The sequence below is a fragment of the Trichechus manatus genome, unplaced genomic scaffold, assembly GCF_000243295.1.
Source record: "Trichechus manatus latirostris isolate Lorelei unplaced genomic scaffold, TriManLat1.0 scaffold00081, whole genome shotgun sequence".
Lineage (NCBI taxonomy): Eukaryota > Metazoa > Chordata > Mammalia > Sirenia > Trichechidae > Trichechus > Trichechus manatus.
This window is the reverse complement of record NW_004444017.1, coordinates 4,955,736-4,982,142: the sequence shown is the minus strand read 5'-3', so window position 1 is coordinate 4,982,142 and position 26,407 is coordinate 4,955,736. Positions and strand designations below refer to the sequence as shown.

Here is a 26,407-nt window from a genome sequence, read left to right as displayed (position 1 = left end):
GGATATCATTCAGCCATAAAGAGAAATGAAGTTCTGAGACATGCTATGACATGGATGAACCTAAAACGTTACACCAAGTGAAATAAGCCAGACATCCAAGTACAAACATTATAGGCAAATTCATAGAGATGGAAAGGAATTAGAGGTTTCCAGAAGCTAGGGAAAGGAGCCCTGGTGGCGCAGTGGTTAAGCGCTTGCCTGCTAACTTGAACCTACCAGCTGCTCCTTGGGAAAAAGACACGTCAGTCTACTGCTGTAAAGATTTACAGGCTTGAAAACCCTATGGGGCAGTTCTACTCGAGTTGAAATCAACTCGACAGCAATGGGTATGGGTAGGGGCTAGAAAGGGGTAAGGAAAAATGGGGAGATTTTCCTTAAGGGACTGAGTTTCTGTTTGGGATGATGAAGCAGTTTTGGAAATAGATACTGGTAATGGGTGCAAAACATTGTAAATCGAATTAATGCTACTCAACAATACTCTTAAAAATGGTTAAAATGGCAAACTTTCATGTTATCTATATTTTACCACAATAAATTTTTTAATGTAAAAATTAAACACTGGCTCCGTTATATTCCTAATTGGAAAACTCTCTGCAGTGAGCAGCTATCTTTAACCATTCTATGGCCCCAAACCTCTTACCAAATCCAATGATCCAACACAAACAACATGTCTAATGCACCTCAATCCCTGTCTTTGGCAGCTAGGAGTACATGGATATGCCTTTTTGAACACTAACAATGGCTACATCCTCTCACATCCTGACCTCCGACCCTTGGTAGGTATAGATTTTATTTGCCTTGGGATCCTAAATATACAGGACTTAGGGGTGATTCATAAAGTAGCTGAAACAATGAACACATATCGGGCTCCATTTAGGAATCCAGCACTCTACTATGGATAGTATGAGAAAAAAATATATTTGAGTTATGGTCCCTGTTTTCAAATCATTTATAATCTAGCATGACAGACAAGGCAAAAATTCATGAAATGATTGATGAACAGACCAGAGAACGTGTAATGAAGTGTGCAGATGTGTGGTTACAGAAACCCATAAAACACTTACATTCCCATCACTGCCTCAGTAGGTAGCTCCACGTTCCTTGGGAGTCTGATAGTCGTATAAGCATAACTCCAGGGCCCCACACAAAGGGGGTGCTAATATCGAGTTAACAATAAAAATGGCAGGACAAGTGCGGAGAACACTCTCATGAGAGGTGGGGGGTGGCAATGCTGAGGCTCCCTTAAATTTGTCTGAGGATGTATTCCCGAGTCCTCCTGCCCGCTTTCTAGCTTTCTCCATCCTGCTACAGAGGCTGGAAGGATTTTCACATGGGCTCAACTGAGCAACCCATGATTTAAAAGGAAAAGTTGCATAGTCTTATCTAAAGGTTCTGCCTTCAGGGCTAGCGGCTCCCTACTTCCCCCTGTCATGGCACTTGGCCACTATCCACGACAATAGTGGCTACACCTCTCAGTGTGGTTGTCAGTGGGGGAGAAGAGTGAAAATCTTAGAAGTGTTTCAGCTTGACCCTTCTACCAGTCTTATACTGAATGAAGGATGGCAGCTGAGGGCTTGGGTAGCAGAGTGTATTTCCAAGAACTTACCAACGGACTCATCTGCCCCAGGTGCCATTTGGAGAAATCCGTCTAACCACATTCCATTCCTTTCAGTTCAAATGGAGACTGAGGTCCTCAGGTGACTAATTGAGCTCTTCAAGGCAAACTATAGGGGTTCAGAGTAAAGAGATATCAGGGTGCACTGAAAAGAACTCTATCTACTCTATCTTCCCAGTTCAGGCTCTGCTGGACAAGCACCTGTTTTAATCACTTCCTATTCACCCCATGGGTGAGGGAGAGATTCCTGCCCTAGGATTTTGGAGGTGGCCAAACACATAATACCCAACACTGGACAGATGAAATCAACAGCAGTTTATTAGTCACAGCCTATGTGGTATTTTACTCTCTAACTGTCTATGTGGTGTTATTCTCTAATAGTTTTATATACTCACAGCCCAGGGGAGGAGGACCCTGTACACCATGTAGGGCCACACAGGGGTTGTATTCAGAAATAAGGTGAACGAGCATGGACTGTGGGAGGCAGACTTTGTAGTATTAAGAGGGTGGGGTGCCCCCTGGTTCCCAGAGGATGATGTGATTGGCTTGTTTGAATAAGTCCACGAGCTGGCAGGAAACTGAAGCCCACTACTCAGGGATAAGCAGCAACCGTGCCTGGTCCCATGATACGGAGGGTTGTTTGGCTAGGAGACCTTATCCACGGGAGCAGAATGGGGAAGGAAACTTTAGGTTAGGCCATTCAAAGAACCTCCTGGTTTTCCCCAGATGTCAAGGCAGCACATAATATTGGGCCCTAATTTTAGGTCTTACACCACAGCATCTGAACTCATGATGTGTGACTGTCCTGTACCAGTGGGATCTATGGGAGGCAGTCCCAATGCCAGCAAAATCACTCACTAGGGAAAGAATAAATATGTTGATCCTAGAGCTCAATTAAAGGGACACTGATCAGAAACCTACCTGTCATCATCTACTTAATCTAGATGAATTCAAGGCTTCAACCAATAAATTCATATTGTGGACCTACTGTGTGTCTCACCTTTTAATGCTGTGAAGAATGCTAGAACCAGAAACGAAATTTATAATGTAATTGAGGAAATAAGACTTACATAAATGAAACAATAGAGAATAATACCACATAAAATATAATTATATCACAAAAGATATGCTAAAGCCAATGTAATGAGATTCCTAAGGAAAGTACTATCAATTTATGATGGATATTAAGGAGAACCAGAGTTGAGTTTAAAACAAACGAACAAAAAGAAAACAATAGAGGAGATGCCTAGTAATAGATCAAAAGAGGATCAAGAACCATACTTCTGGCCTGCAGACTTTCTATGTCCGTGCCCACTGTATGAGTGATTAACAAAGTGAAATTGTGGTTTTCATATGAGGAGATAAAGATGATCTTTCAGGGGTCATCAGGACTTAGGCAATGGAATGTTGCACCTTACTCGAAATAAATAGATCTAATATGAAAGATGGCAGGACAGTGCTATTTACCATGAGTATGGACACCAATAAGACCAAGAATGGAGGCATCATCCAGGCGTGGGTGAGGAGAAAAAGAATGACAGTGTGTACTCTTGTGGCAGTTGAACTACAGATCACCTGGAAAGGTGAGAGATAAGGATGACACTTTGCTGAATAAAAAATTGGCAGAAGGAAGTGATAGGGAACTTCAACCATCCAAACGTCTGCTTGGGGGTTCATTCTACTAAAAGTAGACCCTCTGGTTAATTCTTAATTTACCTGTGATAAGTTACCCTCTTTCTTTTTTTGATAAGGTTACTCAACTAAATCCGGGAAGTGCTGCAGAATTAATAGCATGTAACTTGACAGTATCTGTCCTGGCATCTGAGAGAGAGACAGAGAGATAGAGATAATAGAGATGGATAAGCAGATAGATAGATAGGTGGGTAGATAGATTGGTGGATAGGTGGATAGGTGGGTAGGTGGGTAGGTGGATAGATAGAGAGAGAGAGAGAAAGAGAGAGATAAAAAGATAGAGAAATCAGGGCCAGAAAATAATAACACTCAAAGAGTGTTGATTAATGGCTCTATGTCAGGCTGGAGGGAGGGCACTACAGTATCTGTTCTTGGTTCTGTCCCATTCAAAAATTCTATTAACAAGATGAGAACACAGAAAGCAGATGCTACAAAGTCTGGAAGATATGGCTAATGCATTAAGTGAGAAAATTAGTATTCAGAAAGTGTTCTTCTAAAACAATGGGCTGAAACTAACAAGATAAAATATATTAGGGATACACGGAAAGTTCTGCCAAAATACTCAGTGCTCAAGCATAAGATTGTGGAGATGTAATTTAACAGTGAGAAAGACCAAAGGGATTTCATTGAATGAAAATTCAATTTGAACCAACAGGGTAGTGTAACTCTCTAAGAAGTTAAGCAGAATCATAGGCAGCATTTGTAACTGTATGATATTTTGGTCCAGAGAGGTCAGACCCACACAGCACTGGTCATATTCCACTTGCAGTATTGATTTTTGTCCTGGGCACTCTATTTTAGGAGTAATATTGACAAACTGGAGCATATTCAGAGAGTGTTAAGGCATCTGCAAATTGGAAATATTTAGTTTGGAGCAATAAAGTCCTAGGAGTGACAAGTACCTTGGAAATTTTCAGGGTTGTCAGCTGGAAGACATTCTGTGTAGCCCCAAGGGAAAGAACTAAGATCAACTGGTAAAAGTTACAGGGAGACAGATTTCAGCTCTGCATGGGGAAGAACTTTCTAGCAATTAGAACTGTCCAAAACTATGACAAGCTGACTCACAAAACAGGGAGCTCCTCATCATGGGAAACGCTCAGAGGCCCTGAGACCATCTGTCACAAACGTTGGCAAGGTACGCTCTCTGCATTGGGTGGAAGGCTGGCCCAGAAAAACTTAAGGAATCTCTGAGATTCTTCGATTTTATGATTATACTGGAAAGCTTTAGAAAAGAGATCAAACATGAGCAGGGCCTTGTGCTAACCTCATGTTTTTCTCCCTGACCTGCTCACTCCAGTACAAAGAGGGGAAGAAACTAAAGCCCAAGCCTAACTACAACAGCGTGGATCTCTCTGAAGTGGAGTGGGAAGACCAAGCTGAAATGGTGAGTGGGGAAAGCAGGGGAAAGGGAAGCTAATTGGCTCCATCTCCCACAAAATGGGTCAACCACATGGCATTAAGCTTTGAAGTTCACCCACTCTACTTCTCTCAGACAAAGCAGTTCAGTCCCAGAGCAGTTCCAAGCCCCAAGCCATAAGCAATTCCTATAATGGACAATTCTTTAAACAACTAAAAAATATATATATAATGATATCTTCCTGAATCACAAGGATTACTGAGGATGAATGAGATCATGTCTACAAGCTACAGAGTTAGTAATGTTTTAGCTGGGTTTTTGGTCTCAGTAGCTCATCCTAAAAGAAATTATGTTTCAGTAATATGACACAATGTACCCTAATGCATCAGTCCACTTTGGAGTACTAACTTGGTGAAAGCCCAAAATTATAAGCTAAACAGAATTTAAGGATCCATTCTATATACCTTCTTGGTATTCTGCTCAGAGGAAAAAGAGAAAAACCAAGTGTTCCTAGGGATTGCCTCTAATCTGGTCAGTAAAGCTCAATACCTTCCACCCTCCAGGGTAAGGCAAGGAAGTAATACCGTTATCTTTCTTCTTGAAGCTGAGAACAGCCATGATCAATGGGGAAACTGGCTCTCTGTCTATGGATGTGAAGGTGCCGCTGGACAAAGGGGTAAGGTACTAGAGAGAGAGCCTGGGGCTGGTCCTAGGAAGGCTGCATCTCAGTTGATACAAGTTTTGGGTGGTGACAAGGGACTTGGACTTAGCTGAATTAGAACGTAGGAACTGAGTGCTTCGTGCAGCCTAGAGGACTTGATTAAAGAGCATATTCAAGGGTGCATCAGAAACATCTGGCCAAGGAGCTACATGACTGCTCATGTCAATGCTTGCTTTCTTGGAGGCTGCGGGGCTAGCCATTAGGTTAATCCAAGTCATTTACAACTCTTCTTTCTTCCTTATGATGCCTACCTTTTGGACCTTTTGTTGTTTATGATGGAAAGGGGAAAGTGACAGTTAATTTTGCAAATTGTTAGTAGCTCTCATAAAACATGTTGTATAGGAAGAAGCTGAAAATAGTATTCCCTATAGCTGATTTTCATCCACTGTAACCACAGATAATCAGTAATCAACAGCTTCATCAATAGCGTTACTATCTTTAGAAAGCTGCACATCATTTTTAAAAGATCACTTCGTCTTCTCACTTAAAGGGTTCCAGAGCATCTACAAAATTTTCATTGTCCCTTGACATATTTACAAATGTCACCTCCTCCCTCACAGCCACCCCCACCTCCTCCTCCTGTTGCCCATCTGGCTCAGCTAAAAGAACACAGGCATCTGTCTGCAACAATTAGACCCAATTCTTCCACAAATACAGACCTCCACGGAAGCCAAACAAGAAAGCATGATGGAGGAGAAACAATGCATTGCATCCCTTTTAGACCCACGGACTGATTTTCACAGGGGCCAGTATCTGATTTCTGTGACATCTGCTTGACTTTTTGTAAGTTCTCGACAGAGAAGGGCCCCATTGAGGCAGACTGGACAACGTGAGTAATGTCAGGCCACTATCGGCTGCAGCTCCTTCTCCTGATCCAAAAGAGTAGAGGTTCACTTCATGCACCCTCACTCTTATCCCAAACAGACTCCTGCTCACTTGCTCAAGGCCACTGTCACCTAGTTCAGCCTGGCCAGTGTATTTAAAGCATGACTAGTTTTCATGCTATAATAAAAAATTTACTACGTACATGGCATATGGCAACTGAAAGACAGATTTGAGTATGGCTGTAGCATATCTATCAGGAGCTCTGATGATGCAACAATGACGTGCTTGGCTGTTAACCAAAAGGTTGGCGGTTTGAACCCACCCAGCAGCTCCATGGAAGAAAGACCTGGAAACCTGCTCCTGTAAAGATAACAGCCTAGAAAACCCTATGGGGCAGTTCCACTCTGTCACGTGGGGTGAATCGATTCGATGACACCTAACAACAACAGCAACGTAGTATATCTTGATGGTGCAAATGTGTGAACACTTGACTACTAGCCAAAAGTTTGGCTGTTTGAACCCACTCAGAGATGCCTCAGAAGACAGGACTGGTGATATGCTTCCAAAAGGTCACAGCCTTGAGAACCCTCTGGAGCCATTCTACTGTGCACACATGGGGTTGCCATGAGTCGAAATCAACTCAACAGCAACTATCTTAGTCGTCTAGTGCTGCTATAGCAGAAATACCACAAGTGGATGCCTTCAACAAACAGAAGTTTACTCTCTCACACTCTAGTAGGCTAGAAGTCCAAACTCAGGGTGTCAGCTCCAGGGGAAGACTTTCTTTCTCTGTTGGCTCTGGAGGAAGGTCCTTATCATCAATCTTCCCCTGGACTAGGAGCTTCTCAGCACAGGAACCCTGGGTCCAAAGGACACGGTATGCTCCTGGTGCTTCTTTCTTGGTGGTGTGAGGTCCCCTGTCTCTCTGCTCACTTCTCTCTTTTATATCCCAAAAGTGATTGGCTTAAAACAAAATCCAATCTTGTAGATTGAATCCTGCCTCATTAACTGCCGCTAATCCCATCTCATCTACATAATAGAGATAGGATTTATAACACATAGGGAAACCACATCAGATGACAAAATGGTGGACAATCACACAACACTGGGAATCATGGCCTAGCCAAACTGATACACATATTTTTGGGGGACACAATTCAATCCATGACAGCAACTCACAACAACACAAAGTAATTCCAAAAATGTTAAAAACACAATCTGGGCCAATATCTAGGCTATCAAATCTATAGAGTCCAGGTTTGCAGGTTTGCCGGCCTCCTATTTGTCACCTTGATAGCAGGATTTTTGTTCCAAAATGCAGACCAATAACAGGTATCATCGTCTCTAACCCATCCTGGTCAAATATCCCGGGATACGTGTTTAAAAGAATAAAACAGAAAAGCAAGGTATCCTTTTTTATCATTCTCCTGTTGTTTGATAGTTTAAAACAAATACTTAGCACTGAGGGAGGGAGAGAAGCAGGCACAGTGTTCTTCACTAGGCTTCAGTTTCTCCCAAGTTAACGCTCCTGTCTTGGGCATGTGTGCGTACATACACACACACACACCAGTAGCTGGTACAGGAAGTTGGGCAGCTTCCTGTTATGTTCCTTCAATCCCCATGTGCTGGATTTCAAAGGGACCCTGGTGGCACAATGGTTAAGAGCTCACCTGCTAACTGAGAGTTTGGTAGTTTGAACCCACCCAGCAGCTCCGTGGGAGAAAAGACCGGGCAATCTACTCCTGTAAAGATTACGTCTTTGGAAACCCTATGGAGCAGTTCTACTCTGTCATGTAGGGCTGCTGTGAGTCAGCATCGACTTGATGGCACACAACGACAACTGGATTTCAGGGACACAGGATTAGAGTGCTCTGTGCCACTCTCTCAGATATTCCCTCTCTCTCTGTCTTACTCTCTGTCTCACACACACACACACAAACACACATATGTACTTCTTTTTTCTAGCAAAGGGAGGCAGTCTGTTAAAGAGCAGATTGGTCTGACATCTCTTCACTCTCTACCTTCCAAACCTGTCCAGCTCTTTCTTTCTGTTAATAAGATTCAGGGACCACCCCCACCCTACCCCCGCCCTTCTCTCTTCCTTTTGCCTCAGCCTTAAAAGATTATCTCAGAGCCTTGATCTTGTCATGGAGGAATAGCTAGCATTGGACTAACCCTCCAGCAGATAAAAATTATAAATACTGGACAAAATATAAAAAGCCAGCATTTAAAGTCACTTAAAAGTGACCAAAAGCAGGCAGAAACAAGGGTCAAAGGGGATTCAGCCTAGAATCAAGAGAACCGCACTGGGTGAGATACACATTTATGTGGCTTTTTTCTCAAGGGCTCTCTCCCCAGTCCATTTGGAGTGGAGCTGCTAGAATTCAAGCAGAAAGTTACAGTTTTATCATTCTGAAGTGTCAGAGAACAGACTTTGGGCTGTCAGAGTATCTGGAAGTGAGGAGGGATACCCAGAAATGAGGCCGCCACAGATGGGTTAAAAAGAACTACAAATCAATAGCGGAGAGACTTAACAACCCAATTAAAAATGGGCAAAATACTTGAACACACACTTCATGAAGGAAGATATACACATGACCAGTAAGCATATGAAAAGATGCTCATATAATTAATCATCAAGAGCATGCCAGTTAAAATCACAATGAGATTCTATTTCACAACCTCTACAATGGCTAAAATTTCTAATCAATGGACTTGCTCCTTAATATTGCAGATAACCAGTTGCTGTTGCGGTTGACCTTGGCTCATGGCGACCCATGTGCGTCAGAGTAGATCTGTGCTCATAGAGTTTTTAATAGCTGATTTTTCAGAAGTAGATCTCCAGGCTTTTCTTCCGAGGAGCCTCTTGGTGGAGTAGAACCTCTAACTTTTCAATTAGCAGCCAAGTGCTTAACTCTTTGCCCCACCCAGGAACTCCAACAATGGCTAAAATTTAAAAGACTGACAACAACAAATGCTGACAAGGATGTGGAGAAATTGGCACTCTCATCCATCACTGGTGTGAGGGTATAAAATAGTAAAACAACTTTAAGAAAATTATTTGGCAGTTCTTTATAAAGGTAAACACACATTTACCATACAACCCAGCAATTCCATTCCTAGGTATTTACCAAGAGAAATGAAAACACCTATGCACGAGAAGACTTGTTCAAGAATGTTTATAGCAACTTTATTCATTACAGCCCCAAACTGGAAACAATAATCCAAATGCCCATCAATAGGTGAATGTAGAAACAAATTATGGTATATCAGTATATTGAAATACTACTCGGCAACAAAAAGGAACAAACTATGGATATGTACAACAACGTGAATGGATCTCATAAACATTGTGTTGAACAAAAGAAGCCAGGCACAAAACAGCACACACCATCAGACTAGGCAAAGCTAATCTACGGTGATAGAAATCAGAACAAAGTTTGCCTATGAAGGGATGGGGTGGGAATTCACTGGAAGGGGGCAAAGAGATCTTTCTCATAGGATGGAAATGTTCCATATCTTGACTGGGGAGGTGATTACATGGCTGTACGCATTTATCAAAACTATTTGAATTATACACTTAAGATCTGTGTGTTTCACCGTATGTACCTTTTTCTTCAATAAAATAAAAAGATGATCCCCAGATCTGATGCTCAGCCCAGCCACACCTTGGAGCACAGTTCTCTTAAGCCCATCACCACCCTTGCTGGCTACCGACCCCCCTAAGACACCTCCCAAGACATCTCCTATGACTGCTGTGATGGAGAGAAACTGGGAGGAAGGAGTTGACTGAAGCAGAGGAGGCAGGAGGGCATCACCAGGGGATGAGTTCAGTGGTACACACATACGTACCCATCGCTGTTGAGTCGATTCCGACTCATGGCAACTTCATGTGTTACGGAGTAGAACTGCTCCATAGGGTTTTCTTGACTGTAATCTTTACAGAAATGTTTTGCCAGGCCTTTCTTCCACAGAGCTACTGGGTGAGTTCAAACCGCCAACCTTTAGGTTAGCTGCCAAGAGCAAACCCCTTGTGCCACCCAGGGACCTGAGTCCAGTACTAGGTAACTGTTCATTCTGGTTTGGTCTAAAGCCAGGTTCCTAGAAAGCAAACCTTTTATTTATGTATTTATTTATTTTATGCCATCCCTCTGCTTCTGTGTCCAATACATCTTACTTCAATTTCTAAAATGGACAAAGAAAAGCCAGAAAGAAGTGACACAGGGAATAAGAACCACTCCTGAACCAACTACAAAACTTGACTTTCCCACTGACATTGACTTGTGTGTATGGACAGGCCCACCCACAGAACACTTCAGAGCCCAGAGCAAATCACGCTCCTCCCCATGCCCACCTCCACCAATGAAAAACAAGCTCACAATTTCACAGCAACCTTTTGCAAGAGATACTATTGTTAATCCTGATTTACAAATGAAAACACTGATGCTTAGAAAAGTGAAGTAACTTACCCAAAAGCCCACAGCTTGTAAGTGGCAGAGCTGGGTTTAAATCCACAGTGGTCTGATGCCTAGTCCATGCCCTTAAAACCAGCTGCCATTGAGTCGACCTCAACTCATGGCAACCCCATGTGTGTCAACAGGGTTTTCAATGGTTGATTTTTCGGAAGTAGATTGCCAGGCCTTTCTTCCGAGGAGCCTCTGGGCGGACTAGAACCTCCAACTTTTCAGTTTCAGTTAGCAGTCAAGAACATTAACCATTTGCACCACCCAGGGATTCTAGTCCATGCCCTTAACCACTACGATAGACTACTGATGCCCTAATTTGTACAAATTTAAATGAAACCTAAAAGATGGCATCTTTGAAAGGAAAAAGAAGTTGTAAAAGGGTGACATGGCCTGGGGTAGGGTACAGTGGAGGGGGGAATGGTGTCCTTTCTCCCTTGGTGGATTGTATATAGATGAATTCCAGAAGTTTTTAGCACCAACTGGCAGCGTCTTCTCTGATCTCAGACTGAACCCTGGAGTCATTGTTTGCACCTGCACTAGATCAAATACGGTAGCCGTTAGCCACACTAGCTATCTAAATGTAAATTTATATTAATTGAAATTTTTAAAATTTTAATTTAGTTGCTCAGTCTCACATTTCAAGTGCTGGATAGCCACGTGTGGCTAATGGCTCCTGTAGTGGACAGCGCAGGTCTAGACCCCAGTCCTTAAATCCAGGCAACCCTCAAAGGGTGGCGGTTTTGCTGGGCCTTGAGACAATCCTGGCTGTAGATGTTAATGAGTCGTATCGGCGATGGTCAGAGAAAGAGGTGAGAAGTGAGGGCAGAGGTCCAGAGGTGACGAACGCTCCCAGGGCACTGGGTGAGAAGGCAGGTGGAATGGGCAGGCACTCTTCCCTCCAGCAAGCACCCTTCTCTTGTTGGCTCTTCCAGAAGCGAGTCCTTTTCCTGACCAATGATTACTTCTTCACAGACATCAGTGACACACCTTTCAGGTGAGGGATTCACATTTTATTTGCAGAGGGAAGGTGTATGAAACATGAATACCAACAACTTGGGGTAGGATTTTGAGGTTTGAGGGATGGATTTTGTCATATTTAGTTGGCGGTGTTGTGGAAATAGAAAAAGACCCAGGTCAGCATTCAGGAAACTTGAGGGCTAGGCCTTTTTGCCAGTGTAGCCTAGTGATCAAGAGTGCAGGCTCTAGAGTCAAACTGCCTGGGTTTGAAACCCAACTCCACCACTTACAGGCTGTGTGACCTTAGTCAAGTTACTTAACCTCTCTGTGCCTTAGAGTCCTCATCTGTAAAATGGGGGTAATAATAATAACTAGTTCACGGAGCTGTTGTAAGAATTAAATGGTAGGATCTACATAAAACTCCTAAAGCAATGCCTTATTGTAAAATAAAAGGATCAAATTTGAAGATATTTGAGTTCGCTCAAACTCTATAAATATTTGATTCTAGGCATTATACAAATTAGGAAACAAATGGCCCATATCTCTGAATTACCTCATTTTTCTCTAAAGCAGCGATTCCCAGCCCTGACTGCTCATTAGAATACCTGAGGAACTTTGTGAAAATACCAGGGCCCAGGCCTCATCCACACCAATTTAATTGGAATTTCTAGGGGTGGGGCCCAGCACTGGTATCTTTTAAAGCTCCCTAGGTGATTCCAGTGGAGCCATGGTGGTGCAGTGGTTAAGAGCTCAGACTGCTAACCTAAAGGTTTGCAGTTCAACTCCACCAGCTGCTCCCTGGAAACCATATGGGGCAGTTCTACTCTGTCCTATAGGGTCCCTAGGAGTCGTAATCGACTCAACAGCAACGGGTTTGGTTTTTGGGTTAGGTGATTCAAATGTTCAGCCAAGGTTGAAAACCAATGCTCTACCAGGAGAGGAAGGCATGGTGGGACTCGCCAGGAGGGAAAGGAATTTCCTATCTGCGGGATAGCCTGTGAGACATGGAGGCCCTTCTACATTTCTGGGGGCTGCTGTGAGGTTCAGGATGTGCCTTGATTAAAGTGGGAGCTGAGAGGGCTCTTGCTGTAGCGAATTTCCAGGGTCCTTCTCAGGAAGAACGGCTGATGGAAAAATAGAAGTGCTGCCTGAGTTCTAGAGGGGACAGCCTGTGAGTCCAGAGCCACAAAAAGTGGCTTGTCATGTGCGCTGTATGTCATGCGCATAAAAAATCTCGTAAACTTAGAATGAAGGAAGGACCAGGAAGCAGTCGGGAGATGGATCGTCATGTGCTGTGGATGTGTGTGTGTGTTCTCTGCTCTCCCCTGCAGTTTGGGAGTGGTGCTATCCCGGGGCCACGGAGAATACATCCTCCTGGGGAACACGTCGGTGGAAGAAGGTGCGTCAGACCAAGTTCTGGTGGACAGTTTAGAGGAAAGCCTGGATTCTCCTGGGATACTGGGCAAGGCCAACCCCAGGGTGGAGCTGGTTCGACAGCCTGCTGGGTTTGAGGCATCAGAGCCGGCTCTCAGAGCAGCGGCTGCCTGGCGGGGCGGGGTCTGTGTGTCCCGGTACCCAGCCATGCAGGGCCAGGCAGTCAGTCCTGCAACAACCGACAAAGCCTGGCAACGCAAAGTCCAATTCTGGGAGTATTGCAGTGCCAGAGAGGTAGGGCAGTCAAGGGAATGTGTTGCTTTGAACAACGCTGTCAGAAGACTAAAAGGAGGGGGTAAGAAAGAGAGAAGACCAGGAAGAGTAAGGTTGCTTGTGGGAAGTGAACCTGAGAGGAATGACTGGAAACGGAGGGAGGACGGGAGAGAAGGACCCCGTTTCCCTGTCCCTGACTTGCAGCTGCCTAAATAACTTGAGAGAACAAAACCTATATCCAGGGGTCAGGGATCTCGCAGGAAGTCCTGGAAAATCTAGTCACTAAGCTACTTAACAGTCACATTCTATCAAGTCTTCCTTTTTTATCCCTTGAATGCATCTCATCTATCCATTTTCTGTCACCACGCTAGTCATTGTCATCTCTCTCCTGGACAACCACAATGGCCTCCTAACTGGTCTCCCTGCCTCTTTCTTTCTCTCAACTTTAGCCAGAGGGATCTTTCTAGAAATGTCAAATCTGATCATGTCGCTGCTTAAGGAACTTTGACAGCTTTCTGAATTTTTTTCATTCTTCTACACACTAAGCTTCAAGGCCTTCCCATATGCTATGCTCTCCCCCAAAATGCTCTTCCCTCCATCCCCCAGTCCTCTTATCGCAGCTAACTTTGACTCACCCTTCAGGTCCCAGCTTAGATGTCACTTTTCTGGGAAGCTGTCCCTGGCAGATCCCCTCTCCCCCACCTAGACTGGGTTGTCTTCTCCCGTGTAGCCACTCTATTTGCCCATGTATCCATGTCTATTGGGACACTCTCCTTCTCTGTCTTCCCTTGCCCCAAAACAATCAAAATCCTTAGGCCTCCATTAAGCCTTCTTCCTTCTTATGCTTTTCTTCCTCTACCCAGGTATTCCCAGGTTAGATTACTCAGGGGACAGAAGGGGCTATATGTTACCCATCTCTGTGGTGAGATGGACCAGAGGTCAGAGGCCTGGAATCATAGAATTGGCGGGGTTTACTGAGGAAAGGAACCTCACCCTTTATGTATTTGCTTTGTGTCTATGTCAGTCCGGTAACCCTTTTAATGGCTCCACAGATGCTCCCCCCAACCCCTTCACCTTCCATTATCCTTTCTTTTAATTTAGCAGAACCCTGATTGGGCTCCTATGTATTATTGAGCATGAGTAGGTGCTCAGTAGAATGTTTGCCCATTTGTTCATTCAATCAACAAACGTGCTGAGTGCATACGTGGCCAGTACAGGAGCCGTGCTGGGCAGTGAGGCTGCAGAGATTACATAAAGCAGACACAGCCCATCTCCAGGCTTATCTCTGACCCGCCATTTAGCTCAGTTGAGTGCAATAAAGCCAATGAGACTGAAATACTGATTTCAAAGTATCAGCTCCTGAGAGAGATCCTAAGAAGAATTAGAGGGGGGCCTCCTCGCAGAGCTGCTATCTAGTGGAAGCATTAGGACATGCCGAAGGAGGAGGAAGAGATGACTCCTGGCCAGGTAGATCATTGAAGACATTGTATTTGAACCTTGAAGAAAAAGTGGTATTTGGACATGAAGCAATGGGGCAAAGAATCATTTGAGGAAGTGGGAGCAACAGGAACAAATGCATGATCCGTGACTGAGTGCCTACACTGAGCTAAGGACAGTGCCCAGACAAAGGAAAGAATAAAGCCCAGTCCTATCCTCAAGAAGCTCACTGGGCAGCTAGTTTTCAACAGTGCAAGGTGCACATTCTGCTGACAGTAGGTACATACGGTACTGAGTGCAAACTCTGGTTTCAGGCCTGCACGACCTGCTTCACCCAGATGTGACCCTGGCCAGTGAATGGTAAGCAAGAAAGTCACTGCTCATGAGGAATAGAGAATGGGAGGGAGAATGGTGGAATCTTTGCAGGTAATGCTGGCTCTTCCGGGTTCTAGGATCTACTGCGTCACAGATATCGACCCAGACCACCGGAAGCTCAGCCAGCTGGAGGCCATGGTCAAATACCTGATGAGGGAGGACCCAGACCTGGAGTGTGAGTGCTGTCCGCCCACTGAGGCCTCACCTCGGGAACTTTTCCAATGGAGTTCTGTAGCTCAGGACCTTGCAGGAGTGGGAGGAGGCTACCTCGTGGCCCTATCTCTGGAACTCATGGGTGGCCATGGGAGAACAGGGGGATTTCTAAAGAAACAAGGCAGAGATAGCCTTGCTATAGGGCCAAGCTGGTGTTTAAGCATTCCTGGAGCTGTGGTGACATGAATGTATCACCATGTGAGGGACTGAGATCCTTTTAAGCCCCTGTCCAGAGACCTCTGTTAGGACTCAGAAGAAAAGCTCTCACATGTCTGCTAGTCAGGCCTGTTCCGATCACCACCTAACAGTGGGCCCAGGGCAAGGAGCTGACACCCTGCACCCTGGAGTCCTCATCTCTGCAGAAGAGAGCATGAGATCAGATGGGCTCTTAAAGCCTCTGGGTCTGTGATTGTTTTATAAAACCTGATTCTCCACCAGCTGCTCCTTGGAAACCCTATGAGGCAGTTCTCCTCTGTCCTATGGGGTCGCTGTGAGTCAGAATTGACTCACCTGCAATGGGTTTTTTTTTTTTTAAACGAGTTTTAAGGCAAATGGTCATATCATTGGGTCATACCCTTAGCATGATCCTTCCTCTTCCTCATTCGAAGAAGGAGCAGGTCATCATATCACATAAGCACCCCACCCCCCATGAGGAGACTCTGCCTCCCATGCTGGCCCAACAGGGCATTCATTTGTTCATTCATTCATTCCATCAACAAATATGCACTGTATATAATCTGGGCCATGCCCCAGGCGAGGCACTGAAGGTGCAGAGATAACCGAAACAGACAAGGCCCTTGCTCTCGTGGAGTTTATAATCTAATGGAGAAAGTAGACAATAAACAAGCGAGTATGTATGTGTAGACATAGATAATCATAGATTGTGAAAAGTGCCATAATAGGGGGCTGTGAGGGAGAAAAATGGAGTCTGCTTTAATTAAACAGATGGTCAGAGAAGGCCACCTCTGTTAGGAGCTGTTACTTAAGTTGAGGATAAGAAGAGCTACCCATGCAGAGTGGGGAAAAGAGCATTCGGACCAGGGAACAGCATGGCTCTGAGGCAAGCAGGGGCTGGCAAGTTCAAATCCACAGGACTGACAAGAGACCAACGTGTCCTGAGGGTGATGAGTTGAGATGGAAGAGACAGGTGGGGCCCAGATCCAAGTGTGATGTCACAGAGGTGTTGTCCTAACTCCATAGGATGTTAGAACTGGAAAGAGTCTTAGAATCATTTCATTTTACTCACATATTTTGGAGTTGAGGAAGCTAAGACTGAAAGAGGTTTCATGACTTCCTCAATTCACACAGATAGTTTTACATGTTCCCGATACATGTTTGAGGCATAGCTTGTTCCCTGAACTTCAAGTTTCCTTAAAAGGAGAGGTGAGCTATGTCCATACCATGGGCAAAACAAGTGACTTACTCTTTTATTTTGCCCCGTCTTGCTCACCCAGGTGATGAGGAGCTGCTGCAGGAGGTGCTGTTTGACGCAGTGGTGACGGCTCCCATGGAAGCCTATTGGACTGGGCTGGCTCTCAACATCTCTGAGTACGTCCCAGGATGGGCTGAGGGCTTGGAGAAGGAAGAGCAGCAGGATCAGTTCAGGCCCCAGGATTCCGTTGCTGAGTCAGGGTCCCTCCTGCTACCTTGCTGGCATCCTCTTGGCCTAAGATGAATGATGATAAAGGGCGGTAAGATGTGGGCGGAGTGAGAATGACCTTTACACAGCCCGAGGAAAGCAGGTCACTCAGCAAACTTCCACACACAGCAAATTGCTGCTGCCTTCTCTCCCCTTTGAAAAAATGCCAACTACAGGTTCCCTCACAGTCTAATGGACATGGGCCCAAATACCACCCCTCCCGGGGTAGCGCCATCCTGAGAACTCCTCCCTCTGGGTCAGGCTCTACCCATGAGAGCTTGTTAGCCTAAGTGCTGTGATGAGAACAGTTTAAGCAGATCTGAGCCTTGTTTCCAGCTAGTAAGCTTCTCGACACCAGTGAAGTGCAAACCTTACCTCCGTAGTTTCCAGCCCCTTCGTGCATGGCTGCTAACCAAAAGACTAGAAGTTCGAGTCCCCTCAGAGGCACCTCGGAAGAAAGACTCAGTGGTCTACTTCTGAAAAATCAGCCATTGAAAACCCTATGGATCACAGATCTACTCTGACACACGTGGGGTCACCGTGAGTCAGAATCGACTCAACAGCAACTGGTTTTAGATTCCCTCACTCAATCCTTTGCTGACCTTTTACCTGGTGCTAGATTGTTTAATGGCCAGGTAGAGAGAAGAAGACGAATTGCCTGTGTGTGTGTGTGCGCACGCACGTGTGTGTGCTTGAGTATGTGGAAGGTGGTGTAAGATATTAATAAGGTTAAGAATACAGCAGGCCAGGTACTATTTAAATGGTTAGAGTATATTAACCTATTTCATCTTCGCAACAACCCTACAATACAGATATTATCATTATCCCCATTTTACAGATGAGAAAACCTAAGCATAGCAAGATCAAGCAACTTGCCTAAGGTCATATGCCTAGTAAGTAGCAGAGCTGGAATCAAAACCAGGTAGCCCGGCTTCAGAGACTAGACTCTTAACCCTTGTACTGTTCTGCGTCGTACAGTGGATTAGAGCAGTAGGCTTGGAGAGAAGAGGCACACTCTTCATTTTCCAAGTTCGTAGATGAGCCACAGATGCTTTTTAGTGTTGAGAAGCATCGAGAAGCAAATATTCTTAACTAGGGTGTGTATCAGAAAAGATTACTTGGGGAATTAATATAAAATAACATATAAGTAAAGCTAAGGAAAAAGTCAGATAATCATCTCCATAGATGCAGAAAAGACATTTTGAAAAAGATATTAATATCCTTTCATGTTTTAAAAAAGCACTCAATAAAATTAAAATTGACCTAGGCCTGAAAGTCGGCATCTTACTTAATGAGGCTAAAGACTCTGTCATTAAAGATAGGCACAAGGCAAGCATGCCGGCTTTCACCACTGCCATTTAACAAGGTGCTGAACGGGTCGGGCAATGCAATTAGACAATGGAAAGTGCTTAGAGGCAATGAAACCTGGAAAGGAAGAAATCAAATTATCTCTATTTAAAGATGGTATGATTATATACCTGGAAACCCCAAAAGAACTAATAGGAAAACTACTAAAAATAATAAGAGAATTAGTAAAATAACAGGTTGTAATATCAACGTTCAGAAATTAATAACTTTTACCCGCTTTCCAAAAGGTCACAGCCGTGACACCCCTATGGAGTGCAGTTCTACTCTGAACACTTGGGGTCGCTGTGAGTTGGAATCAATTCAATGGCAACTAACAATGACAATCTATACAAACATAAACCTGGTAGAAGAGATAATGTGAGAAGGTCTATTTAGAAGAGCAAAAACTAAACTAAACTAAAATACCTGTGCATAATTATAAGAAGTGTCCAAAAACCTACAGAAAGAAATTATAAAACACTCCTGAAAGACACGAATGTAGACTTGAACCAATGGAAAAACATACTGCGTTCTTGGATAGGAAGACTCAACGTCATTAAGAGATTGATCCTCCTTAAATTAATTTATAAATTTAACGAGATCCCACTAAAAATGCTACCCAGTATTTTTCTGGAGCCGGACAAATTGACTCTAACATCTATTTCCAAGAATAGCCAGGAAATCCCCAAAAAAGAAGAGAAAATGAGGGGAGGTTGGTCCTACAAAGATTAAAGCATATTACAAAATCTCTATAACTTATAAAAGTGATATTGGCACATGAACAGACAGGCTGACTGATACAGCAGAATAAAAAACCCAGAAATTCATCTACATCTAATTTCATGTGGAAATTTAGTGTAAGATCAAGGCAGCGTATCAAATCAGAGGGGAAAAGATGAACTTTTTAATAACTGGCTTTGGATATCTGGGTAGCCATATGGAGAATGATAAAACTGGATTCTTTCCTCATACCATATACCTGGATAAATTCCAAATGACTCAGAGATTTATAAGTAAAAAATGAAGCCATTTAAGTATTAAAAGAGAAACTGAGCAAATTTACTCACTGTGTGGATATACCACACTTGGGTAGTTTCTACCTTTTGGCTATTGTGAATAATGCTGAAATGAACACTGGTGTACTATTCTCACTACTTTTGAATGGAGAATTGGATCTGGACGCTTTTAAAGATACACCTGCGCCTTGGATGGGGATGGGTCTATCTCAAGGCTCCAGCGTCTGTAATATTTAAGTCCCCACATGATTCCAGTGCACACCCTGGCTAGAACACTGGAGTGGGGGGAGGCCCTGACCAGCATCTCCAGACCGTTTCCTCAGTGATTTTCAGTCTCCAGGCCAACTGTTCTAATCTGATTCCAGGAACTATCCATGGACATTGCCTGGGGCAGCCTCCCCTACATACCCTCCATGAGGGAAACTCCAACAGCCTAACACTTGGGTCTTCATGAAAAAGTGCGTCCCTTGGCAATGCTTTGGGTAATGCCCACGTTGTGTACTCACTAAAACCCACAGATCCAAGCACTGAGAGAAACTGGGTAATAGCCTAAAACAAATTGGACTACAGACCAGAATTTTCAAGAAGTTAGAAGTGGTGACCTCCAGCCCCGGCCCCGTGCATTTTCAAGCTCCCAGTGCCCTCTGTCATAGTATTACTGCCTTGGGACTGTGAGAAAAATTAGTTAAACTCTAGCTGGCTAACAGATTTTTGTTTTTTCAAATCTTGTTGGCAAGACTATGAAGTCCACTGGGACTTCTCACAGGTATATAGTCGTCAGTCCCCCCTCTTTCACTTCCTTTCACATCTCAATAATAAGGTAAATATGTGAAAAGTGCTTAAAAACTGTGCGGTGCTATGTGAGTGTTGGTTTTGAGAAGTTGCTCTTGCTTGGACCCCGGGACAAAATCTGCCTGAGTTCCCTCCATGTCGTCTAGATTCAACGCCCGCCCCCACAAAGCCAGGTCAACAAATTAGGAGCTAGACCTGAAAAAGCAGCGAGGCAGGGGCCCAGGGGATCCAATTAACAAGGGGAGGTGCCTGAGCAAGCCCGTTCTCCCTGATGTAACAGTTGACGCTCACAGTGGCTCGTGAGTATGTGTGTGCAACTCTCTGGGAAATCAGCCTTCCTAGAAAGTTTTCCCCTGAGTCAGATTGGGCCCAGGAGCTAGGAGAGAGGAAGTCTAGAAAACCCTTCAGGTCTTCCCTGTGCTGTCTCTCTCTGCCCTCCTCCAGACCTGCCCCAGCATCCACATGTTAATTACCTCCACTCTGTCTGCCTCACAGGGAGTCTGAGGATGTGGACATGGCGTTCCTGGGCACGCGGGCTGGCCTCCTTAGAAGCGGCTTGTTCGTGGGCTCCGAGAAGGTCTCCGACAAGTGAGTCCTGCTAGCCAGCTCAGGGAGCGGGGACCCCTGAAGGGGCAGGAAAAGACAAAGTCCTCAGGCGTGTGCCTGTGGCACGTGGACAGAGAGAGACTTGGACTCTAGCATACTAGGCCTTCCGGGAGACCAGGGCCGGTGGAAGACCTGGGATTTACAGAGTGGAGAGTAAGAAAAGTAACCCTTTCACCAGGCTTAGACACATCCTGGAGGTGTCCCCAGAAGAGGGACGGTGGCCAGTGGGGAAGAAAGTTGCCAGGATCTTCAAGTTGGAAGAGTTGATCAGAGATACCGCTTCCACAGAGAGAAATTATTTACCCTTCTGGGACTGGTCTCCGTGACAAGCTAAATTTTCTGGTTGTGTCCTCTCCTTTGTGTATACTTTCCCCATCCCCTAAGGGGAGATAGCTATTACTGGAGCCCTATAAATGGGAAGCTTTTCAGGCAACTCACTCCCTAACTCAGAGTGGGACATCTGTGATTCTTACCCTAATCTGATAGGATTCCAGTTCCAATTCCCTGTGGAGTCTAAACCAGCGGTTCTCAACTGAGCATGAATCTGCAACCTCCCATCCCTCCCCCCAGGGTTCATTTGACAGTGTCTGGAGACATTTTTGGTTGTCACAACTGAGGGACGGGTACGACTGGCATCTGGTGGGTAGAGGCTAGGGATGCTGTAAACATCCTACAATGTACGGCACAGCCCCCCACAACAAAGAAACCTTGCTCTAAGCAAACCCCAGGTTCGGGGGGAAGCCTGAGGGGCCCAGGGACCAGGCTGTCCAGGGTGCCCATCTCAATGAGTGCTGTAGCAAAAGGACAATGGAAGCCCAGAGAAGGGTGCTATTGAGGGGACAGGGACACCTATCACTCCAAACCACAAGGCTCCAATGGGTCGGAGCAAGCAGGCACCTGGAGGAAAACTGCTGAGAGGGTTACTGAGCAGATTTGACACCACCATCCTTGCTTTCCACCCACACGATGCTTTTCTCGTTAAACACAGTGCACTTAGCCACAGAGTGCCATGTTTGAGATTCTTCCAGCACTCTGTGACAGATCCACACTTGCTAAGCAAAGCTAAGGCATTCTAGGAAAACAATTTAAGTTTCTCTTCCCTCTCCCTCCCTCCTTTCTCCCCTCCTCTCCTCTTTACCTCCCCTCATTGCTTGACAGGTAGAAACAGAGGAAAGCTCTCTGTTTCACTGACCCTGTCCTGCTCGTCTTCCCTGTAAGAGACAAAGGACTCAGAAGGACCAGAGCCAGTGCATACACTGTAGATGCACCTTAAGGTCCTGATCTGGGGCAGGAGCCTTTCCTTCTCCATGCTCACCACCCCCTCCAGCTCACCACCCACTCATGCTTCCTCATCCCTTCTGTTTTCCATGCCTTCATCTTCCACTCCAATCAGAAAATCGCATACCCTTGCTTTGCCTGGCAAGTGTTGGACAGGATGAACCACACCTGCAGGTGGGAAGCGGGGTGGGAACATTCGCAATACTCCCCTGCACCCTCTCTAAAGAGCTTCTAAGAGTGAAAGAAGGGGCTCTCAATACAGACAGATCTCGCTGAGCTGGCAGAGACCTTTGCCTCTTATGAACACAGCTGCCATGTATGGCCACACGTGCACCACGAACCTCCAGAGGGCGCCGTTCACCCCCAACCGTGACATGAACTGTTACCCAGGGATTGTGCAGCAAGACAGATGTGCATATGGAATATATACGTCAATCACTCTTAAGTCACATATCCACCTTGTGGATTATCCACAGTAACTTTTTCAAATCCCCCACCAGCGTCTCCCTCCCTCCCACTCTGCTTCTGGACCAACACTCCCTTCCGTCAGCTGGTATGTGTTCAGGGAATGCGGAACCATAATTAGTAAGGTAAAACTGCTCAAAAAAAGGAAACTCATAACGCATCCTAAAACCTCGAGGCAATGATTTTTGAAGTAACCGTTTTGGGGAATTTATGCCCCTCTCTTATGGCAGTGACGGAGTTGGCTATACAATTTCCTCGCTCAGAGATTCCATTGAGCCAGACAAAAAGAGATGAGGCTATATCCAAAAGAAATAAACCCTGCAGTCAAGGGAGTTTACATACAAATGGAAAGTATTCCCTCATAATACAGACTCTATACCTCTCCTGGATACTAATGTCCCATCACTTACAACATCATTTTGATTCTGGAAACGGCCAGAATTACTAGGGAACGTTTTCTGGGGACAGTACCAATTTAGGGGCTAATATTTTTCAAACTGAGGGCAGCGGTGGTTTAGTGATAGAATTCTCACCTATCATGCAGGAGACCCAGGTTTGATCACTAGTCAATGCACTTCAGTGTAGCCACCAACCATCTGTCAGTGGAGGCTTGTGTGTTCCTATGATGCTGAACAGGTTTCAGTGGAGCTTCAGGACTAAGACTAGGAAGAAAGGGCCTGGTGATCTAGTTCCAAAAATCAGTCAGTGAAAACCTTATGGATCACAATGGTGTGATCCCACTATGCATGGAGTCGCCATCAGTAGGGACCCACTCCACGACAGCTAACAACAACAACATTTTCAAACTATCTGCAACTCTGCGAAAGCAAAATGAGGAATCATTCTGTTGGCCTAGCCAAGATGTCTTCATATAAAAAAAGGAAAAAAGAGTGAGTAGATCCCCAGATTTGGGGAAAGGTACCAAATCTTTCTCCTTGCAGGAAGTTCCTGACTCCTGAAGATGAGGCCAGCATATTCACCATGGACCACTTCCCTCTGTGGTACCGCCAGGCTGCTGAGCAGCCTGCTGGCAGCTTTGTCTTCAATGTTCGCTCAGCAGAGACACCAGGTAATTGACACACCTGTGCTCCGGGGCAGGGGCCAAGATTGGAGTGCCCCCCCCCCCCGCCTCTGTGCCCTTGGTGGAAGGCAGTAAGGAGATATGGGAGAGAATGCCCAGACTCCCTGGGTTCCCTTCCTACCTTCCCTCCTGACACACTTAGCCACTTGAAAAGATCATTCATGCTCTGAATATGGGGCTGATCATTTTACTCCCTAGCTAGCAGTCAAAGTTGGCATTTAAAATTCCAGCATGGAATTAAGGAAAGAGATTTGACCAAAAAGTCAAGACAGTTGGATTCTAGCCCAAGTACCAAATATGAGGAGGATTGGAAGAGTTGATCTCTAAGATTCGTCTGTCTCTAAAAATCTGAGTGTCTTGGAAAGTTCCTTAAATCGAATGACAGTAATCCAGGGGGCTGCTGTGCTTCAAACTGTTCTCCACTCCCCTAGGAGCCTCCCAGGGCCAACAACACAGCCCCCGGCCTGCCTTGAGGAACTTCTCGGTCAATGGGGTCCCTCACAGCTGGCAGGAAGAGTGAGTGTGCAGACAGACAGTGGGTGGCTCTAAGGGTGTGAGAAAAAGCAGCCAAGGCCGGGCCTCCACCAACCAAGCCAGGCAGAACCCTCCAAAGCCAAAGACCAGGAAGATTTTCAGAACAAGTCCAACCCCTAGCTCCCACTCTGGAAAAATGGCCAAGGGGAAAAAAAAAAAAAAGACCACCAAGAAAATCATAAAATAGCACCAAAAGGGTCCTTCAAGCCCATTTGGCCTTACCCTCTTGATTTACACATGGAGAGACTGAGGACCTGAGAGATTGTCCAGGGGCCCACAAGTCTGAGACACAGCAAACCTTCCACCAGGTTATCTATGGGGGGCAGGGGGGCACTGATCCAGGCCACAGTAGAGCCAGAAGGCCTAGGAAGTATTCACAACCCAGTTGGAGGAGAGACGAGTAGGAGGTGGAGAGAGAAGCAATGGAGACATTTGAAAGGAAAGGGGTGAGCTGGGGAGTCAGCTTGGAACAAGGTGTTGTACTTCTCCAAGGAGCCCTGGTGGTGCAACGGTTAAGCACTCCGTTGCTAACCAAAAGGTTGGCAATTCGAACCCATCCAGCAGCTCTGTGGGAGAAAGACCTGACGATCTGCTTCTGTAAAGATTACAGCCTAGAAAACCCTATAGGGCAATTCTACTCTGTCATATGGGGTCACTATGAGTCAGAATTGACTCGACGGCACCCAACAACAACTTCTTCTCCAGGATGCCTGTCTTAGTCATCTAGTGCTGCTGTAACAGAAATATCACAGGTGGATGGCTCTAACAAACAGAAGTTTATTTCCTCACAGTAAAGTAGGCTAAAAGTCCAAATTCAGGGCATCAGCTCCAGAGGAAGGCTTTCTCTCTCTGTCGGCCTTCTCATCAATCTTCCCCTGGACTAGGAGCTTCTCCGCACAGGGACCCCAGGTTCAAAGAATGCGCTCTGGTCCCGGCACTGCTTTCTTGGTGGTATGAGGTCCCCCACTCTCTGCTTGCTTCCCTTTCCTTTTTAGCTCTTGAGAGATAAAAGGTGGTGCAGTGCAGACCACATCCCAGGGAAACTCCCTTTACATAGGATCAGGGATGTGACCCGGGTAAGGGTGTTACAATCCACCCTAATCCTCTTTAAAATAAAATTACGATCACAAAATGGAGGACAACCACACAATACTGGGAATCATGGCCCAGCCAAACTGATACACACATTTTTCTGGGGGGACACAATCCAATCCATGACAATGCTCTTCCACCAAAACCCTTCCAACCACCACTTTCACCAAAACCATCGTTGAGGCTCCTGAGAAGGAAATGCCCCAGGGGTGACCTCTGGGGAGGCCCAGGCCCCACGGGCTCCTCCTGGGGCTGCAGACAGCGAGGAGGAGGTGATCTAATGAAAGCGGATCCCCTCTGTGCCCTCCAGATGCCTTCTTCACTTTGTGCTTATACCCATCTCTGCAATCCTGTGCTTATCCCCACCACCCAGTAGATTGGTAACTAATACTATGCTGTATAAAACATGATCCTGTCTATAATGCATTCATCTGCACAGCCCCGTGAGCTAGGTGCTGCTGCTATCCCTCATTTTACACAGAGAGGAACTGAGTTGCAGAGAGGTTCCGTGACCTGCCCAGGATCATCAGCTTAGGGTGCCACAGAGCCAGGCTAGAACCCAGATCTGCTAGCACCATATCCAGGCTCTTCACTACACTGAATGCAGTGCGGGAAGTCGGGGGAGAAAAGGGCTGTTTCCAATCCCAGTGAAAGCCCATGAGGGAGGTCCTCAAAGCCAAGATGAGGGTCCCCTTCTTTCACTGCTCACCGTGAGCCGGAAAGAGGCAGCTCTTCCTCCCTGGCCAGCACCATCTGGAGCAGCACAAAGGGCTCCCCAAAGAGAGGCTCCCCACAGGGTTCAGGGGAGGGTCCCTGGGGTAAGGCCCCAGCCCCCACACCTCAGCCCCTGGTGATGGGCCCCCTCCTGCCTATATTGTCACTGGGACTTTGCCTGCTGGCTGCTGGGGGATCTTTTTGTGGTGGTGAGGTAGGAGGGCGGGTGGGTGGGGAACTGAGCCACAAGGAGAAGAGAGGGAAGCTGGCAACCCAAAAAGGGGGACTGTTGAGTAGGGAGGGGGTAGCTCGCTCTGTTTTCACACCCTCGCTTACTTGCTTAGCTCATGCACATGCTTGGAGACACGTGGCCACCTCTTCACACTCCCATCTACCCCAAAAGAAAGAAAACAACAACACTTTCATTTTAATGGGGGAAAAGCCTGAGGAGGCGGAGAAGGGGAGGAGCTGGCTCCCGGGTGAGTAAAGGCTTCCCTCTGCCACCGTTGCCCTTTGCCTGGGGCCTGGTGGGCTGAGC

General features: G+C 45.8%; 1 protein-coding gene across 1 annotated transcript in view; it reads left to right on the top strand.

The window, feature by feature from the left end:
* CACNA2D4 (calcium voltage-gated channel auxiliary subunit alpha2delta 4) overlaps positions 1–26,407 on the top strand; it is a 114,752-nt gene that overhangs the window by 33,456 nt on the left and 54,889 nt on the right. The window contains exons 16-25 of the mRNA XM_004381277.2: positions 702–776; positions 4,605–4,691; positions 5,269–5,340; positions 11,609–11,670; positions 12,965–13,032; positions 15,032–15,077; positions 15,170–15,267; positions 16,760–16,853; positions 20,595–20,687; positions 23,390–23,517. Coding sequence (XP_004381334.1) covers positions 702–776; positions 4,605–4,691; positions 5,269–5,340; positions 11,609–11,670; positions 12,965–13,032; positions 15,032–15,077; positions 15,170–15,267; positions 16,760–16,853; positions 20,595–20,687; positions 23,390–23,517 — 823 coding nt within the window. The remainder of the gene's footprint in view (positions 1–701; positions 777–4,604; positions 4,692–5,268; positions 5,341–11,608; positions 11,671–12,964; positions 13,033–15,031; positions 15,078–15,169; positions 15,268–16,759; positions 16,854–20,594; positions 20,688–23,389; positions 23,518–26,407) is intronic.